The 19,834-nt window shown below is 38.4% G+C and overlaps 2 protein-coding genes across 5 annotated transcripts; one reads left to right on the forward strand and one right to left on the reverse strand.

Moving 5' to 3' along the window:
• Positions 1-1,235: 1,235 nt before the first annotated feature.
• Positions 1,236-8,971, reverse strand: foxo4 (forkhead box O4). The gene is made up of 3 exons (XM_082177522.1): positions 6,895-8,971; positions 4,801-6,268; positions 1,236-4,497 (listed from the first exon to the last, which is right to left on the reverse strand). Exons 1-2 carry the CDS (start codon positions 7,324-7,326, stop codon positions 4,823-4,825), a joined length of 1,878 nt encoding a protein of 625 aa, XP_082033648.1. The 5' UTR covers positions 7,327-8,971; the 3' UTR covers positions 1,236-4,497; positions 4,801-4,822.
• A 3,191-nt stretch (positions 8,972-12,162) lies between these two features.
• Positions 12,163-19,629, forward strand: LOC309505242 (uncharacterized protein). Of its 4 annotated transcripts, none has more exons than XM_082178601.1 (9): positions 12,163-12,262; positions 12,693-14,604; positions 14,696-14,738; positions 16,094-16,252; positions 16,447-16,536; positions 18,861-18,926; positions 19,038-19,109; positions 19,238-19,309; positions 19,453-19,629. In XM_082178601.1, the coding sequence occupies exons 2-8, from the start codon at positions 12,712-12,714 to the stop codon at positions 19,303-19,305; spliced, it is 2,391 nt and encodes a 796-aa protein (XP_082034727.1). In that variant the 5' UTR covers positions 12,163-12,262; positions 12,693-12,711; the 3' UTR covers positions 19,306-19,309; positions 19,453-19,629. The 4 variants fall into 4 exon arrangements, with proteins under 4 accessions (XP_082034727.1, XP_082034726.1, XP_082034728.1 ...); XM_082178600.1 differs by having other exon boundaries at positions 19,238-19,305; XM_082178602.1 differs by lacking the exon at positions 16,447-16,536 and having other exon boundaries at positions 19,238-19,305.
• Positions 19,630-19,834: the final 205 nt, after the last annotated feature.

The raw sequence follows: 19,834 nt of genomic DNA on the forward strand, positions 1-19,834 counted from the left end.
AGCATTACAATATTCCAGGATTAATAAAATGCAGCATTTAAAAGGAGAAATGTGATACAATAAAATGTTATAAAGTAATTTTATAAAATCACTAACATTAACTCTTCCTTTAAAATGCTTTGTATTGTTTGATCTGTAAAGCTGTTCAAATTTAGAGTTTACTGCGGGTTATTTTAAATATCCCCTGGCCTGGAGGGCCACTGTCGCGCAGAGTTTAGCTCCAACCCTGATCAAACTCACCAGAACAAGCTAATCAAGGTTTTAGGATTATTAAAATTACAGACAGGTGATATTAATAAAGGCTGGAGCTCAACTCTGGGGGACAGTGGACCCCCTAGGCCAATTTTGAAGAACCGTGGTGTATAGCATTGTCATGGTGACAGTTGTAAATATTTACCTTCTACCTTTACCGTTTACCTTCTTTACACGGAAAAGGTTAAATCTGATTATTATTATTTTATTTTTTAAATCATGTTGACATGAGTATTATTTACGTCTTGTGGCTACACTATGGAAACAGTGAGTGATTTAACGCTTAAAGGGGTAGTTCACCCAAAAATGAAAATCCGTCATTATTTACTCACCCTTATATTGTTCCAACCCTGTATGAGTTTCTTCTTTTGAACTAAAAAGAAGATACCAGACAGTTAACAGCAGCCATTGACTTCCATAGTCATTTTTTTCCTATGGAAGACAATGGCTATGGTCACCTGTCTGGTCACTAACATTCTTCAAAATACCTTCTTTTGTGTTCAACAAAACAAAAAACTAATTCAGGTTTGGAACATCTTGAGGGTTTGACAGAATTACAATTTTCTGATAAAATTAAAACAATTATTAAAACGTTATAGTTATGGTTCTTGGTGGGTCTCATTAACCAATATTTTAGCCAAAGGAGGAACAAGAAGCCTAGAAATTAATTTTCAAACTAATTAATTCACATTATGGCACACTGTCGATTGACTTTAAATTTGACTAAACATGGAATATTATTTTAAGGTGAGATGCATCAACTAAATTTTCTGTGCGACCATCATGCCAGCCAGGTCATTCAGTTTTAATATGTTTAATTTCATGTTTAATATGCATGGTTACTCTGAGCCTCAGTTTATCAAACTGCTGTTATGTGAATCATGTTTACTACTGCTTAATTAGTCTGGATTTAATGAATGCCTTGCATGTGTGCTAATGTCAAATGAATGGACCAATGACAGAATGAACACAACAAAACAGTCTCCGTTAAACAGATTAGGTTTATTTCTATTGCTTTCAATGGCCTCTGACTAACAAAATATGGGGGGGGGGGGGGGGGGGACAAAAAAACAAAATAAGCAATCAAGTACATATACAGTATATTGGCTATGCACAACTCGTCAGTCTTACATCCCGCCATAACCCAAAACAAAAACGGAGGAGAAAACCCAACCCAGACCATAAACTAATGTCCTGTGTTATCAATTGGGATACTTAGCAAACTCTTGGAAAAATTAAAGGAACTAAAAGAATGAATACTAAAGGGAAAAAATGATAATATCAAACAAGGAAAGAGATTTTGATTTGGAAAGAGGGAAGGTGTGGAATTCCTGCATTTCATGCAGCGGCCCTGTGACATCTGTCTGATGGGGCAGATACAATATTTGTACTTTGAGAAATGAAACTAAGCAAGGGTGTTAATCATAAAAATTCAACTTGTATCAACACATTTAAATGACAAAAGAAAATGCCAAAGGTGACTGTCAGCCTAAAGCTTTCTGGAAGATGTACCATGCAGGTATAACAACCACATAAAGGTTCTGCATTACAAGTACAAACATAAAAACATGAGAAAAGATGCCCCAAAAGACAAGAACATCAATGTAAACGGTTGATTGGAAATCATCAGTTGCTGTATCAAACGTTACACCACGCTGACACCATTCACAATATGTGGTGAGATGACAAAGTCCCTCCCTTCCCATTCACAGCTTCTTTTATAATGAATAGAAAAACTGAGAGTTTGGGAATTAAAACAAAGGTACATATATCATACTATGTTCTACATTAAGAAATTGTATTCAATATGTGTTGCATAAAATTATTAAAGGCCCTGATATCTACATATGCACCGATAAAATATGGCCCTCTTTAATTGTCATTTAATATCTAGCACCAATGAATAGGATAAAAATTATTCCTTTGTAAGGAGAGAGCATTTTAAGTTAATCTAGTGTACTCAGACCATTACATTGATGTCATAAGAGTAACTAATGTCAAGCTCTCAAACTGAAGCCAATTTATACACCCCTAAAATGAATAAACTTTCAGACTGCTGGTTTTAAACTAATAGAGTAAAAAACCATCTGAGAAAATTATAAAATAAAAGTTAACCCTTCTATTACAGAAAAGGTAAAAGTTGAAAAGAAAAGGGCATTAAAACTGTATGGTTTGCTCTGGAGAGACATGCTATAGTGTTCATTGGCAGTTTACAAGTTTTTGTAGGAACTCTAAAAAAAAGCATACATTAAATCTCTCATTATAAACTGCGACATTAGATATATTTCTCCAATGGTAAAATATCTGTGACATTGGCTTGCATAACTGACTCATAATTTAGACAAAGCCGTGAGCATTTAAGTCATAACATGATTATCTCATTACTTCCTTACAGAAGTTGTTTTAATTATTATTTTTCATAACCCTGAGAGTGAAACATTGGATTAATCCTTTTTCGGTTGGACCAGTCTAGCATTTTGAGATGATAATCATTGCCTAGAAAGTTCATGATGCTTTTTCTTTCTTTTTTTTTTTTAGCACAAACAATTATAGCATATTTTAACTTTTGGAGCATTGTATTCTGATAAACGTAATCATGCAACCAATCAAATTAAGATTTAGTTCACATGTTGATTTTTCGGAAAGGTTTTGTAAAGCTTATTCGCACTGCAATTCGTCCATCCATCCAACATGCAGTCCTTAGTGTTCCTTTGGTTATTGTATAAAATCTACATGCATCTCATCTTTTACAAAAATAAAAGATTACATAGAAAATGACCGTTAAAAAAAGCTAATTAACAGCATGTTTTTTTTTATTAGTCTGTTAAGGATAACTCTCCAATCTAAATTAGAATTATAGTAGTTATATCCAACTGTTTTTGTTCTTTAATAACATTTTTTAAACAAAATATGAGTAGTGCTGTTTATGAAAAACTGATCAATGAGAAAATAGTTTTTTTTCTTCTGTGCCTCTGTTGACAAAGTCAAACATGCCAGAGGAACCATAACATCTCATTATCGTAGCCATGTTTCTTCAAGATTCGCTTCAAACTCGCATATAACTCAGAAAACAACCTTTCTTTTGCGCCTTATTGAAATGATTCACCATAACTTTGAATTCTGTTGTCAGTGTGTTGGAATCAAGTTTCGGGAGCATTAAACATATTTGCACGCACACAAATGTACACACACACCCTCCAGCACACACAAAAAATCTTCAGATATTGCATTCTGCAAAAGGGCACCGAGTTTCCAACAATAACACTATACCATTTAACCTGTTGGCAGGATTAAAAATGCATCAAAATGCCCTGTGAAAAAAAAAAAAATCACATTTCTTCATACTGTTGTTATCACTAACAAACACTTAAGAGCAGACAGTTAAATCATCATTCAGTTATCAGCCTCTTCAACACATCACAGGAAAAAACCCTTGAGAGCAGAGGTCATAAAAGTCAAGCTAATTGCACATTGAACCACAGCGTCACCAAACCCCTTGAAACTTTCAGCAACGTTTCAGCCCTTTGATGCACAAGTATGCATCATATCGTGGAGAGAGCGTAAAAGTTCAGCTGCTCTGTGTTCAGGGGTTGTTGCAACCATCGCCACTTAATGTTGTTCTCAACTTAACATTCCTGTGGTGCCATGTTGTTTTCATCCTCAGAGGGGGGCTGAGAGCAACAGCAAGTCACTCCATCAATGCAGAATCACGGCCGCTCTGACTTCTCCACTGCTGTTCAATGAGCAAGAGTTCACATCAAGAAAAGCTGCAGAGTTTGATCCTCCTGGCTGAATGACTTCCATTATCAGTGTGAAGAAGATCAAGGAGTAGTACCATCTCCATCTTATACTACACATCATAGGCCTTAATGCAATAAACATGATTAGCTGTTTATTAGTTGTGCTTCTTTAGTCCAAGATTGGCCAAAAAAACAGCACCTTTCAAAAAAAAAAAAAGTTGCACATATAAGACAAGTGAAAAAACTATGTGTTTCAAGACCATGTTCTCTGTGTCCAACAGCACACTCTTCAGTTGACATTGGCACTTGACATGCATGAGGTTTGATTTTGTCATCTAATTGAAAATTCTGACAAAAGACTTCTTGGCTAAGTGTGTGTTGTCCTTAGCCAAAGCAGTTTATGTATTTGAGGTACAATGGCAAATGCAGAGGCAAAAATTTGAGAATATTTTCGGGCAATGTGCCACATCTGTTTTCGAAGTTGTTTTAAGGATGAGGGATAATCCTGTAAAAACATAAAACATAAATAGAAAAAACATTAACATATTAGGAGACAAAGAGGAGCAGCTTTAAATAAATAATGCAAAACCATAGACTGAAAAACAGAACTCAAAAGAAGATATCTGAAGGATGTTTTAACCATTTTTGTTAAATTAATGTCAATGGGGCCAAAACAGCATTTGACCCAACAGACGTTCATTGCAAGATATTTCTAAAGTAAGTCATACAGGTTTGGAACGACATGAAGGTGAGATGTCATTTTTGGGTGAGCTATCCCTTAAAGCAAACCAAAATTCTGATACATTACCTGTTCTCATCTTAAAATGGAGTTAGCTGGGCACCCAGTTATGGGAGGAGCTCTGTGTGGTCGCTGGCCCAGAATAGCCCTGCCCACCCTGTATGATGGGGTCAAAGTTGAAGTCAACCAAGTCTCCATCCATTAGATCACTATTGATAATATATTCCACATCACAGTCCAGGTTTTCAGTGAACATCTCAATATCCAAGTCTGTAGGTAGACGGTCCTGGGAGGGCATGAAGCAGGGCGCTGACGCAAATTGGCCTAGACCTTGCAGGCCTCCGTTCCCACCAGGTGACGGGACAGCTCCATGCTGCAGAAGCCCAGCGCCTGACACATGATGCTGGTTCTTTATGGTTGCGAGCTGAGGTGGTTCCTGGTTCATAGGTGAGTGCATCATTCCAAAGCCCATCTGTGAGTGCTGGAGTTGGGATTGAGGTTGAAGGCTCATCTGCCCCACCGTGCTTGTGTCAATGCCTTTGCTCAACATCATCTGACCTGCTTTGGCTTGGCTGCTGGAAATAGATCCTGCAAGCCCCAAAAGGCCACCACCTCCTTGGCTAGGCATGAGAGGATCCATCTGGGTCATCATGACATCACTTGGTGGGGGTGAATCAGAGGTCAGGAGAGCTTCGAGGCTGGAGGGCACGCGAGCACTGAAACCACTGTGACCAGGACCAGGCAGAGGGCTGAACAGGGAGTTTCCAAAGCTGGAAGGGCTTGTGCTGGATCTGGCGGTGGGTTGAACCGAGCTCTGCGGACCTGATGGAGTGGATCCCTGCAAAGCCTTCGTTGGTTGCAGCTGCCTAAATGAGGGAAAGCTGGACCCTCGAGGCAGCAGAGTGGATGCAGAGGGTAGAGGTTGAGGTGGGGCAGGGGGAGCCGTGCTTGGGCTCGCACCCCCTTGCGAACCCGTTATTAAAGTGAGCCCGTCAATCAAATCCAGCTCTTCCATGAGGGTCTCAGTTAGTGTTGGGGGAAGATTCCCTGTAGAATAGCCACCAAGAAGGCCGTCCTCAGGTAGGTCATCCTCGTCCTCCTGTCCCGTGGCAATGGGAGAAAGCCTACCGCTCAGGGTGCTGGCATTGGAGCTTGTGCGTGGCCTGAAACTTGTCCACATGTCGGGGTCATCCAGGTTGCCACGAGAGGAAGGGCTGCTGCTGTTCACTCCCCACTTTCCAAACTGACCCGGAGTCCCGGGACTGTCCGCACCGCTGGCGCCGGAAGCACCCTCACCCTGCAGGGCAGCTCCAGAGCCTCCAATCCCAGTTGCTCCAGCTTGCTTTTTAGTCTGCTTTGCTCGCATACGACTTTTAAGCAGTTTGCTGCTGTTGTCCATGGAGGCGGCGCGGCGGCGTGGGGCTTTGCCGGTCTTGCCACCCTCAGGGTTGAGCATCCACCAAGAGCTCTTTCCCGTGGACTCATTGTGGACTCGCAGGAACTTGTTGTGGAGTGATAAATTGTGGCGAATGGAGTTCTAAATAGGACAAAAAAATAAATAAATCAAATCTCAAATTTAAAAAACTAAATAGAAACAATGTTACTGCATAACAAGGTTTAGGACCATCAGGGTTTAAAATTAAACCCCACCAATCAACTGTGGCAGGTAACGCTATGAACTCACTAGCCAATTCAGAGCGTTTTGATTGCATTCTATCACACTCAAAGTCTCACTCCCGTCCCTAGCTGTCAGTAGTAAAATGCTGCACATCCATGACTTTTGCGTGCCATTATACAGACGCCAAAAGTGCCTTCTAGCATCTTTACTGTGAAGCATGAACATTTTAACATTATGAAATAATATTGCTTGGGTATAACTTTGTCATCATGACGATATTTTGGGGCATGATTTTAATGATCATTAACTTTTTTAGTCAGTGGAGGAGAGGCTTCAATGCTCTATAATAAATACCGTAGATTTCAATATGATATTTCAATATAAGTTAATATAAGATTTTTGAAAATGTGGTTTATTTCTGATATTTTTGTTTTGGCCGGTAACTTCAAATTCTAGTAGCTAATTAGGTTGGTGAGTGAAAAGTTTAATTTCAAACCCTGATTATTATTACTCAAAATTATCAATCAATACTTTCTTCTACGTACCTTCCACCCAGCAGAACTGTTACTGTCTCCTTTGTCCTTAAAATACGGCACCGTTTTCACCATCCAATCGTAGATCTGCGCCAGAGTAAGTCGTTTTTCTGGCGAGTTTTCAATCGCCTGGCTGATCAGATCTGCGTAGGACTGATTACCCCAAGCATTACGCCGGGAAGTGCCTTTTCGAGGCGTGGCCCCGCCCACTCCAGCGACGACCCCGCCCTCAGAGAGCGCGACTTTCTCAGGCTCGGATATGATTGGCTGAGGCTCGTGTTTATCTTCCTCGGCGGGCGGGGTTCCAGCAGCGGACTCTGAGCCGTCTGCCCCCCCGGCTTTGACAGATGAGATGTCGGGTCTAGGCAATGGCCATGTACATGACCTCGGTCTGCTCTGCGGCTCAAAATCTGGGTCAATCGGGGGTACGTTTTCTTCCTCCATTGTGCGATGCAATCCAGATAATTTCAGACGAAGGCTGGATTTAAGTGAAATAGGTTTGGGGCGATGCTTTTAAAAACACGGTTCAGTACACGAACTGGGCGATGAAAGTAAGAGTATGACTATTTATAACTAAATAAGTAAAATAATCTTGATTATTTTATTTTTATTTAATTTTTTTGCTTGATATATTACACTACAGAATCCAGACTAAATTTAACCGTGACTGCCTATGGTAACAGCACATTCGTAATAATCTGAACACACCAATATAGCGTCAGTTAATCCTCAGATTGGAGATTAAAGGGGGCAAATAATCTCCTTAATAGTAACTAACATAAACCATCTGATTTACATAGAGCAAACGAGGACAGAATGGGGGTCTCTTTGTTTATGTAGAAAGAACAAAGGAAATTCACTACATATCAAAACAGCTGGATTGTCAAGAGCAACTACTGAAATAAACCTCAGGAAAGAGGACGCCCTGGAGTGACGAGATAATCTATGAATTTTTCATGGAAAAATAAACACCTTTTTTACAGATAAAAATTATTGCCGAAGCAGTTAAATAAGTGAAATAGCAAAACCAATCATAACATGCGCCGTAATTGCTAAAATATCAACCTGCAACTGGTTCCTATAATAGCAGCGAATGGTTGATTGGTTTTCGCAATTAGACTTGAACAAGGAAAAAATTGAGGAACTCTACAAAAAGCGATAAACCACCTTAATACGGGTTTTACAACAACCCCTCTTGTAAACTGAGTGTTGTATTTCTGTACAATGTAGGAATACTGTACTTGTAAACGAAATCAAGTTAATGGAAATTACTTGTTAGAGCTGCCTGTCAAAGTCAACAAAGCCATATTATTTTTTAATTGGGATCCATTATTAAGTTAAAACAAATAAATGCAAGGCTTAAAGTACATCCTAACTCAAATGCGTTGAGCAAGAATGTTAAATCGCCAAAAGAAGCACTACGGGTTGAAAACGCTCTTTAACTTAATTAATCACGATCAAAATTTTACATTTAAAAAAATACCCAGATAACATCTTACAGGAGTGCTCGATCATTACGGGTTGGTTTAGCCTATGTTTTTTGTTTTTTGACCGTACAATAAAAAAAATCTCTGTTACTGTCGTTCAAGTTTGCACGGTCCTCCACGCTGTGTGCTGCTGGCGCGTGTCACCATCTGCCATGTTCCTCGAGACGCAGCTACACACGATGCTTGCGCGGGCACAGCTAAGCCGAACGTGTCCGTCCCGTTGAAGCCTTCCCAAATCACACTACAATCGATGTGTTCTTCGAAAAGACAAAAAGTTGTAGCCCGTCCGCTTCTTGGCAATCACCGGCACTTCGGCCTCTGGGAGAAAACTCGAAAGCGTAGTTTTATACAGAGAGAGTAACTAGTTAGCCAACTCCAGTTTTTATGAGTTAAAATCCCTCCGGTAAAAGTCGAAGAAACCTGCTTCTTTTCAATAACTTGGTCGTCTCTTGAAATCAATGCGAAATCGTTTCTCTTCTGCTGTTAATGGAGATAGACAAACAGCCATTCCTCGTAGATCTTACTTGTTTTGTTTTGTTTTGACTCGAGGCGAAGACTCCCTTCTGACGTCTGTTTACCACTGCCAGACAACGCGTCGTGCGCATGCGTCCAAGGGATTGATGGGAATTGAAGTCAGTCATGTGATGAGTCGTGTACCGTGTCCGTATCCGTAAATACACAACCAGAGAGAACCGGGATCCCGAAAAAGACTGAGCACGCAAAATGTTATATAATTGTTTCTAAATATGTGTGTGCGTGTGAGAGGGAGTCCTGACTGTGGCTAAATGGTTTTGTCATTTTAGAATCTGTGTTGTTATGAAGCGGGTGAAGATCCTTAAGGCGGCCGCACACCGGACGCGCAGCTCACCGCCGCGCCGCGCCACGTCTAGGACAACTGTCACCTGAAAATCCGATAACATCAGCAATTTTCTGATTTCTGTAAATAAATATAAAACTAAATGTATATTGCAGCACATGGTTAAGTCCGTATATACATTAACTACGATTTGAGACACATAAATGTAAATTTAATATAAAACTATGTTAATAGCGCTCTGTGGCGCGGCAGGATTTTGAACACGGTCCTGAGCCGCCGCGGACAGACGCCGAAAGGCGCCGCCGGTGTGTGTACTCTCATAGAGAATAGTGTGTTCGAATTTAAAAGACGTGGCGCTGCGTGGCGCGCCGCCGAGCTGCGCGTCCGGTGTGCGACCCCCTTAAATCCCCTAATAGATTTCCAATGGAATGCAATGGAATCCCCTTACCTCATGCTGTCCAAATGGTTCCCGTTGAAATGGCAATCTCATTTTTTAATTAAGATCAATTGGATGGCAGCTATTTTTATGTTAGCATTCCTAAACATGCCACAATGTCGTTATCGTTAAGACGCGCCATTATTTGAAATCGCCCCGTGGTTAGGTTTCTTACGAAATTAAATTCAAGTTTATATACAATACATTTACATTTTGAAGAGCCCCCTCAGTGGTGTAATGTAACCTCCACTGAATGTACTCATTTTAAAACAGACTTTCACTTGTCACTGTGTTGTTGTTCATTCTAGGTCAGCTGTTGCTCGTAAGTTTTTTAATGCATGTGTTTGTCTGTCTGGTCACGGATCTACCATGAGAACTACAATACCCACAGGACCTTCCGAGGCATAACCCCTTTTCCCAGAATTGCTGTGCGCAGTATGGACACAGCATGATGCAACTCTTCCTGGTGAAAACCAGTATTAGATATGTGATTAAGTAATTTATTTATTTTGAAAACATTTTAATTGAACAGTCTTTTTGACCAGAAACACATTATAACACCACTTTTTATTAATGTTTTTTCTATTTATTTTTATCAGTAGTTGACACCCCACGGTCCCCACCAGTACTCATTATCAATTAGAAATGTATGCAATAAAAAGTTATGTTGACCCTTTTAAATTGAAAATAAACAATAAGATATTTTTTTCCTTTTTATGGTTTCATAATTCATACTGAAGACCTGTACTGAAGATTGACAAAGAAAAGTGAAATAATTGTTAAAATAAATAAGTGTTAATAGCAGATCCTAGTTTTGTGGTTGGAAAAAAATTATAATTTTACTTTGTAGTTAGGAGTGTAAATCACTACACTGACACTACCAATAATCAGACAATCTCTGACACTATATGGTCCATGTCTGACCTGACTTTCCTTTGATGTCACATAAACATTCAATAGTCAAAGTGAAGTGATTTAATCCAGAATTTTTTACTTTTTACAGCGGGGCTTTTTTTACATTCAATGCTTTAATGAATTTGATAGGCCTGAGCTGAGTCCTGTGATAATTTCATTATTTACCCACTTCATCCCAGATACCATATGGTTGTCAAGGCTGTAAATAGGCACATGCAGATTTCATAAAGAAAAACGTTAAACGCTTAAACATTTGCAGATACAATAATATAACTTATGTTACATCAAATTGTAGTTTCTCAAGCAAAATGTAATGCATTTTTAACCTGTATGGAGTCATGGCAACTCAAAGTCAATGGGAGGGTAATTTGTGCCAAGCAACATGGGCTCACCAAGCCTACACTCTTAAAAACTTTCACCATTGTTATAGACACAATCTCTCACACACATTTACACTGTTTTTTTGTTTTGTTTGTTCTTTAGACAGGTACGCTGAGTTGAGTGTTCATTATACTGTTAAGGGAGTTTGTTCGAGTAGACTAATTTACACACACCTGGCAAACAGGATTTGATATGGTCAGTCACAGAAAGAGAGACACTGTTTTGTGTTGTTCTTTTGGATCGTTTCAACATACCTTGTTTAGCTTATTGCATAATGTGGCCTCTGGTTTTGCATCTTCTGTTTAATTGTTGCAACTTACCCCAGCAGTGGGCTAGATTGTAACAAAGGCACAAAATGTATATGACATCAACTCATAAGGGCTGTGATATTTTTGTAGATGATTGAATTGGCGTCTTTTGTAGTAAACAAATATAAAAGTTTGAGTAATCTAGATCAAGAATTCACTGAGTTACAGATGTTGTTACAAAATGTGTTGCAACCACACACTGGTCTCCCCCTACCTTTTTGATGTCCGGCATTTAATGTTTTTCTAGACATGTTCTAATAATAAAAATAATAATAATGAATTTGTCACATATTTCTTACTGATGTAAGCACATTACATATGTAAATAAAAGTATAGCATATGCATAATTGAAATGTTATATGGATCATTTAAATGTAATATGGAATTTCACATGTAATATGGAATTTTAAATGAAATACGAAATTTAATGTAGCCTAATATGGAATTTTACCATTTTAACCCAGATTTTACGGAAACGAAAGTTAACAAGAAAATAGTAAACCATTTATATGATGTTAATACTGAAAAGTAGGCCTATTTCTTTTTTTAACAACCTATAATGCAATCAATCATAACAAAGTTTATAAATTTACATCGCGAATTCACTGACTACCGTTATCTGTAACAGCTATTTGTTATAAATAAATAGTTCACTTAATATAGCCTATATCGAAGATTGACAAGTGTGTAGGCAACTGTTTTAGAGCACAATGAAACAACAAATAGGTGTGTGCGCATATATACACAATGTACACAAATGTATACAAATGCAGTACACAAATGTACGCGCATATATACACATGTACACAAATGTATATTACTAAGAAAGAACCGAGGTCTTTGTTCTATATAACTGCCAGCACTGGGGGGCGCTGTGATGTTTCTAAACGCCTCACAGATCGTCGCTCTGATTGGTCAAGGTCTGAGCGTATTGTCCGGTCTTGTCCAATAACTGGAAGGTTGCCGTTTTCAAATCGTCAGACACGGAAGTATCTAACACTCAGAGAGAGTCAGCCTGAGCCTCTTTAGAGACCTGGTAAGAAGATGATAATGCTTCCTAATGATTATGATCTGTTTATATGTTTAGAAATAGTATTGAGTTTTTTAGTTCCTTATCGAAAGTAGGCTCGTTACTAATTTTCCGTATCAAGGGTTATTGTTTCCATAGCAAAACATTCATTGCAGTTGTCAGTTACAAGCTGAGTTCATTCTAGTATATTAGTCTGTTGTGTAATGTTATACTTCCTGAACTATTATCAGATGTTTAAATAACACATTTGGGTTTCTTCAATGCGGTACTTTAGTGTTTAATTTTAGATCAGTATTTAAGGAATTTAAACTGGTGCTATATTTTGTATTGTATATATTTGTTTCCTCATGTGTCATCCTCTGTGAGATGTGTGATTGTTAGTAAGTAGGTTTCAGGAAGCCACAAAAGAATTCCCAGACTTTTAACTTTTTTTCAGAGACCTTCCTGCTATTGAAATGGAGAGCTTTCTAAGGCAAAGGCTTGCCCAGGCCGGTGGCAACCTAATGGGTGGATCAGCTCTTCAGAAACCCATTTCTTCTTACCAGGCTATCAAATTGCCAGATGTGTGTTCTAGTTTCTATTCAATTGCAGATGAACCTTTTCCCCAAGTGTCTGGAATTCTTGATGACACTGTGTTGAATTCCCCTGGTTGCACACCATCAGAAAATCAAACAAAAAATAAGGACAAGGGAGTTTTAGCACCAAGTAAAGAGGCTGCCGTCGAATCCGATCTTAGTTGCTCTCTTGTAGCGCACTGTCAGTCAGCAGATGGAAGCATGTCTACTAGATCAATACAGAATGAGAAAGACATTAGCGCAACAGCAGATAAAGCAGATGGGCACTGCAATGATCCCACGGTATCCACTACATCTTTAGAGAAATCAGATTTTATGAGTGAAGTGTTGAAGAACAGCACTTTTAATGTGACTCAAGACCCGAAAGAACGGTCTGACACTGGTGTTAATGTGACTGTTGATCTACACAACACCAGGGAGAAGAACAGCACTTTTGAGTGTCAAGAGTCAAAGGAGAGGTCCGACCCTAGACTTAATTCAACAGTGGATATTGATGTCCCCAATATTAAGACTAAGTCAGGAAATACCACTGTTGACCTGGTCCAGTCACATGACTCTAAAGAGAGTCCTGACACTAGGGTTAATGCAACTGTGGATATTCCTAATCTAGATAGAGAACATTCTAAAACCAATTCATCTGTGAATAGTGCACCCTTAAACACTACAACAGAACAGCTCAATGAAAAGCTTGAAGTAACCATAGACATTCAGCCACAAGTGAACTCTACTTTGGATGATAATATAAAAAACACAGAGGAAGTTAATTTAAAAGACAATGTAATGGTTGATATTGTGGAGCAAATAGCCAGTGCACCTCATCTACCTTCTAGCGAGATTGAACAATCAAGCTCAGATATTTTAAAACCAGCTAAGACGATGTTTACTAAACATAATACAACCACTGATCTTCCTGTGCCAGAAGTTCCAGTTTTGAAGGACACCACTCTAGAAATTAAGCCCTCAAGCACAGAATTAGCTTTAGAATTAGACCAGGTCAGTGGTGCTTCTAACTCAGTGGGAATCACTAAACCAGTCTCTAACAGCAGCGAAACAAACGTTGAGATAAGCACCTTAGCTTTTGTTTGCTCTGTAGATGCTCCCAATGATGATCCTGAGCTCAAAGCAGAGGAGCATCACAAAATAAAAGAGAGACCTGGATTAGCTGAAAGTGAGTCCGTTCCCTCCTCTGATATGGGAAACATCAGCAGAAACAGTATTTTTTGTTTGGATGATACTTTGGACATGAAAGCAAGCTCCATGGTTACATCCACACCTATCGTTTTTGGCAGAGAACCCAAATTTGAGGTACTGAGAGATGCAAAGCCCACACCTATGAGAAAAAGACTGTCTGTGATCCACAGTATGGAGGCTCAATCGAATGATGAGCTTGTTGGTGTGAGTAATCACAATGGAACTGGTGCTGTGCAGGCCCCTGAGAGCTCAAGTCAGAAGGTCACATCGAACTGCATTTCAAGTCACAGTACATCAGAACCAGGAAATGAGAACAAGCCTCCCACAAAACTTCCAATTAAAAGACAGCTTCCTCAACTTTCCTCTAAGCTCAGTTATCCCAAATCCAGTCTTCCACCGAGGCCACAGTCGTCCATGCACTCCTCAGTAGCGGACGAACCAAAGACTATCCAAAGGACACAGGTTCCGCAATATCGCGACACAACATCCACCACCCTGCTTGGCAACCGGAAATCAGTACAGATGAACAAGGGGAAGAACATCGCACCTGTCAAGAACACAGCGTCAGCCAGCACTGTTAGGGTAGGAAACTATGACTTACGTAGCAATGAATTCAGTCACCTGGAAACATAAAAATTTAAATGTGTTTTTTTTTTGTTTTTTTTGTAAACAGACCTCTATGGTTTCTTCTGTCACTGGATATAACTCTACTGCTGGTGAGTGGCTTATACACATTTTCATGTTCATTTTTTTTTACACATTTTATACATGCACAATTATATTACTGTTCAAGGTTTTTGTTTTTATTTAAAATACTTTTATTCAGCAAGTTTGCATTTAATTAAAGGAGCTCTAAGCAATGCCATGTGTTTTTTAGGCCAAAACATTTTTTGTCACATCCAGCAAACATCTCCTCACTATCCGCTAGCTGCTTGTCCCCTGAAAACACTGTAAAAAAATGCGGTCTCTGTAGACAGCCCAGGCTCCACAAACGGCAAGAAAAACAAACTGGCCCAGCCTTGGCCACGAAACATAACAAACAGTGTTCCAGCCAATAACCGACAAGAATGATTTGGGGGTGGGAGTTGGGGGGAGTTAGTGCACGTGCACATGAAGGGGGGTGTGGGGAGTGGAGGAGAGAGAAGCATGAAGAGGGAAGTTAGCTAGAGGAGAGATGTCCTAACAACGACTAATGTTAAAATTGTATATTCTTGAGAATTTTGATATGGCCGACACACGACCAAAGAGATGACGTTCCGATGAACAAATAACAAAGAATAAGGGAAAAGGAGAAGGAACGCAAAGTCCCGAATTTACATCGGAAAAGCGTTCAAAAGGTGGCGAGAACTCTGCCGGCAGAAGGGCTTCCAATCCGACATTCAGGTGATTCTGTTTTTGCTGGACAGGTGGATAAATCCTGTTTGTTTTTTCTAAATGGTTCATGACTGTTTCAGGAAGCACGGAAGGGAGGGGGAGGGGGTGATGGGATGAGGAGGAGGGGATGGGATGAGGAGGAGGGAGGGTCGAGCTAGCATCCGTTTCGTTTGACAATACTACAAACGTCAACAAGAAGTGACGTCACCCAACATCGCTTAGAGCACCTTTAATTAAAAGTGACAGTAAATAGATTTATAATGTTACAAAAGATTTCAGATAAATGCTTAACTTTTTTTTTTAATTTTCTATTCATCAAAGAATCCATAATATATTAAGTTCCCCTCAAAAGCAGCTCAACTGTTTTTAACATTGATGATAAATTCGCAGCTAAGCAAGCACCAATCTTGAGCATATTATACTGAATTCTGAAAGATCATGTGACACTGCATCACAGGGATAAATTACATTTTAAAATATATTAAAATGGAAAACAGTGAAATTATAATATTACAATATTACTGTTTTTTTTTTTTTTTTTACTGTATTTTTGACCAAATAAATGCAGCCTCTGTGAGCATTAGACTTTTCAAAAACATTAAACAAATTGAATGATATTGTACATAACTGTACTTTTTTATTACTATGGTGTATTATATAGTAATTGTGCTTTCTGTAAGCTGTAATGTGGTTGCAGTTGCAAAGCCTTCAAGCTCTGGTACACTGCAAAACAAACCATCAGGACTACAGCCCCCAACCCGTAAAAGGCTGGCTCTTAAGACGCCTCAGACTACACGATCCTCTGTTGTAACCATTCTGACTCAGCCCAGTAATAAACCAACAACAGGATTACAAGGTACTATTCATGATTGTTTTTCCATGATAGTTTTTCCTTTGTGTATCTTCAGATTTTGTTTCTGATTTTATACTTTTATGCAACATGGATACATGGTAAATACCTAGACAAAATGATTATGTAAATGAAGGACTCTGGTTTTATGTGATGCTTTGTCATTCCAATCATGTTTCCTCTAATTCTATTTATGAAAGGTATGAGGACGAGGAATTCACTGCTTCCCAGTGTGGGCCAAACGCACTTGAACAATGATGGTTTGCCTTCGGCAAAGAGAAAAAGAATTGGTGCGATCATTTGTCCTTATTTTTTATAATGATTCTTTACTTTTAACTATAGGAAATAAGTGCATTACTGAGACTGGATGAATAACCGGTATATCTCTAATACTTTCAGAAGGTCTACAACACCTTTTAAACACTAAATATTTTAAACCAATGAAGTTTAGTTGGAAAGCCAACTAAAGTAATAATTTTATGTAATTATGAGTCTCTGGTGTATTTTCTCTTGTGGTGGTTGGCGGGGACTGTGGTAAAGTTTTGATTAAAAAAAAAAAAAAAATTATTATTATACCCTCTTAAAACTAGTATTATTGTAATGTTTCCATCCACCTGTTTTTATGTGCATTTTGGGACATTGCATAAAAAAACACTGGATGGAAACGCCAGGATGCGCATAAATTATCATGCGCAAAAAAACATATGTGCTCAATTGAGGCAGATACATTTCTGATTCGATATTAAGACATGCGCATGAACTATGATTGAAATGTATGGTATTATTTACTGAATAAATCCCTTTATTGTGCAAAAAAAACAAACTCCTGTGACTTTGCATCAGCAGTGGATGTGATAGGATAACTGGATTAAAATTGAGAAAAATAACAATTTTGGATCGAAACATATTAGCTACTGACAATATTTTGTGATGTTTAAAAATTAAAAGACATTAGGATATTGGGCCAGATTTACTAACAGCTTACACCAGCGCAAACCCTCTTTTGTTGTTAAGAATTACTGTCAGTGAAAAATGAGCACTGAAAAATTACAGGGTTATTTTAGCGGCTGACCTTCTTACATATGCATTTGTAGGAGTTTCCCTTTCAGATGCAAAATCTATGGTAGGACAGTATTTAAATGAATCACGCAAGGTGATTTACTAAGGTTTGCGCTAGTCAATTTACTGGTATTTGCACCATTATTACCAGTTGCACCCAAAAAAAAGCATGTCTTAAAACAGGCGCTAATTTGCGCTGCTCTTGATAGATTTCGTTGGTCATTATGGAAATGACGCGGCTGTGTCTGTGTTCCTAAATTTGCGCGTCTTCAGTAGATCACGCGCAGAACTTTTCATTCCCATCTGTGGTTTTATGGGATTGCGCTCAGGCTAATTTGTCCTGTTTAGTAAATCTGGTCCATTATGAACAAAAAAGCATTGGGTGTGTCAAAGCAATGTTCAATAACATTATTGTCTAAAATGTGGAAAATAGTCACCCATTGCCTTAAGCCACTCTGACAAATCTCAACAGGACAGCTCCTGATATATCTCTGCAAAATATTAGTTCCTGAAGCCGCCAGGAATCTGGGCGAGAAAATTGAGTCATTAAATTGACATTTCTTATTTGCAAGATATTTTCCCTGCTTGATCAGATGTAATCCAGGCGGATTGATATACTTGTGAAGGGCGCAGTAATAGCCTTACTGAATAGATTGGTGCATTTGGGAGCTTGTTGTTGAAACCTTTTTAATTCATGCATGTGAAGGAGTAGTGTGTGCATGCCTTCCCTTTGAGTGTTTTCATTCTTTTTGAAATGGAGATTTATAGGTCTTTTCAAACTCAATTATAGGATGGTACATTGGCATCCGTTCCACCATAATGCACTGCATTAATTATGTAATATATATATTTTATAAAATGTTGCAAATTACTATTTCTGTTTTAAATAAGTTCCGTGTTCTTTAAACTGTTCATTAAAGGATCACACTAGACACTTTTTATGGATGTTAGGATCAAGCTGTTTTGACCAACTCAAACATGGATTTTTTCCTTGGTTAATGAAGCTGCAGAGGAGTGTTTCTCAAACTAGACCCTTTGATGTCCTCTGTTGTCCACTTCTCTCTGTCCTGGTTTGGTCAAGTTTGCTTTCTCCTAAGAACCAATTAAGAGACACTTTCAACTGTGCTTGTATTCGAAGAAAGTGTCCTCTTGTACCAAATTAGCACAGAAGTAGGTGACAGTGTTTTCTTAGTAGACAGGGGTAATGGCTGTTGAAAACGGCTTTGGCATCGCTGGTAAAGATAAAACCTTTTTATTTTTTTATTCTAATAATAATTTGCAGCATTAGAAATGTTTTGATTGATCAATTACATGCTAATATTAAATCCTTTTAGAAATAAAATGTCTTTGTCATTCCCAACCTTTTAACGGTAGTGTTCACATGGATGAGCAAGTGTGAATGGTGAGCAAACACTGTTAAGACAATAAGATATTGGTTGGTATAGTTTGTTACCATCGTATGTTGTAAAAAAAAAAAAACTGTATAGTAAATGTTTGTGAAATATTGTAACACTTTTTTTGTTGTAATGTATTTCATGTGTTTTTCTATCCATAGCACATGCTGCTCTTTCTACAGTAGAGAGTGATGCTGTGCATCCAGCTGACGGAGCACATGAATCAGGTGAATTTTTGGTGGTTGTTATTATCTTAGAGCTCATGTAGTGAGTTTTCTAATTCACAAATAGTGTCTAAAATGTTCAAACCTACCTAATCTTTTTAACCCCCCATCCAGGCTGTGTTAATTGTTTGCAACATCAAGGCAAACTTGAGAGCGTCCTCCAAGAACTAATGGGTTTGCGTTCAGGTATCTCTATTATAATTAAGATACCTGATTATAATCTATTATAAGTTTCATATTTTTTCTCCAATAATTTTACCCTCTTTATTTATTGTGAGATAATGTCTTATGTTTTGCATACCTGTCTTTTATAGAGTGTAAAAACTGGGGACCATTGCAGGAAAAACTTGAGATGTGTGTAAAGGAAATGAAGAGAATTTAAGTAGGTATTCTGTGTCTCTTCACAATTTATTTCTGACATTTTGTTCTTTTTACAGATATTAATATCAGCATAATACAATCATTTGATATTTATAAGCAATATTGTATACCTCTGCCTGATTCTGTATTTTCTCTCTCCCACACTTAGAGCAGAAAAGAAGAGAAGTGTTGCCAAAGAAAGTTTTAACTTTTACCAGTTGTGGAATTTCTATGCAGTTCTATGCATGTTTATGTGCTTCTAAAAATGAGACACTGTTAATAAAATGTAACCCAATTAACAATTGTCTCCAGGCTTTCCCTAATAAATTATTAAATGGATTTTAAATATTGCAATATGGTTTATTGTTTATTTTAAAGGCATATGAGAAGATTCATAATTTACATTTTCCACTGTAACACATTGCCTTAGTTAGGTCATCTTGTGGTATTACAAAAATAAATGCAGCAATAAGCAGAGCAGGACTTAAAAAATGCTGGAAAAACCATCGCTCTCTCAAAACAATGATTGTCGTTGATGGCAACCCGTCCTA

The sequence above is a fragment of the Leuciscus leuciscus genome (genome assembly GCF_965113295.1).
Source record: "Leuciscus leuciscus genome assembly, chromosome: 8".
Taxonomy (NCBI): Eukaryota; Metazoa; Chordata; class Actinopteri; order Cypriniformes; family Leuciscidae; genus Leuciscus; species Leuciscus leuciscus.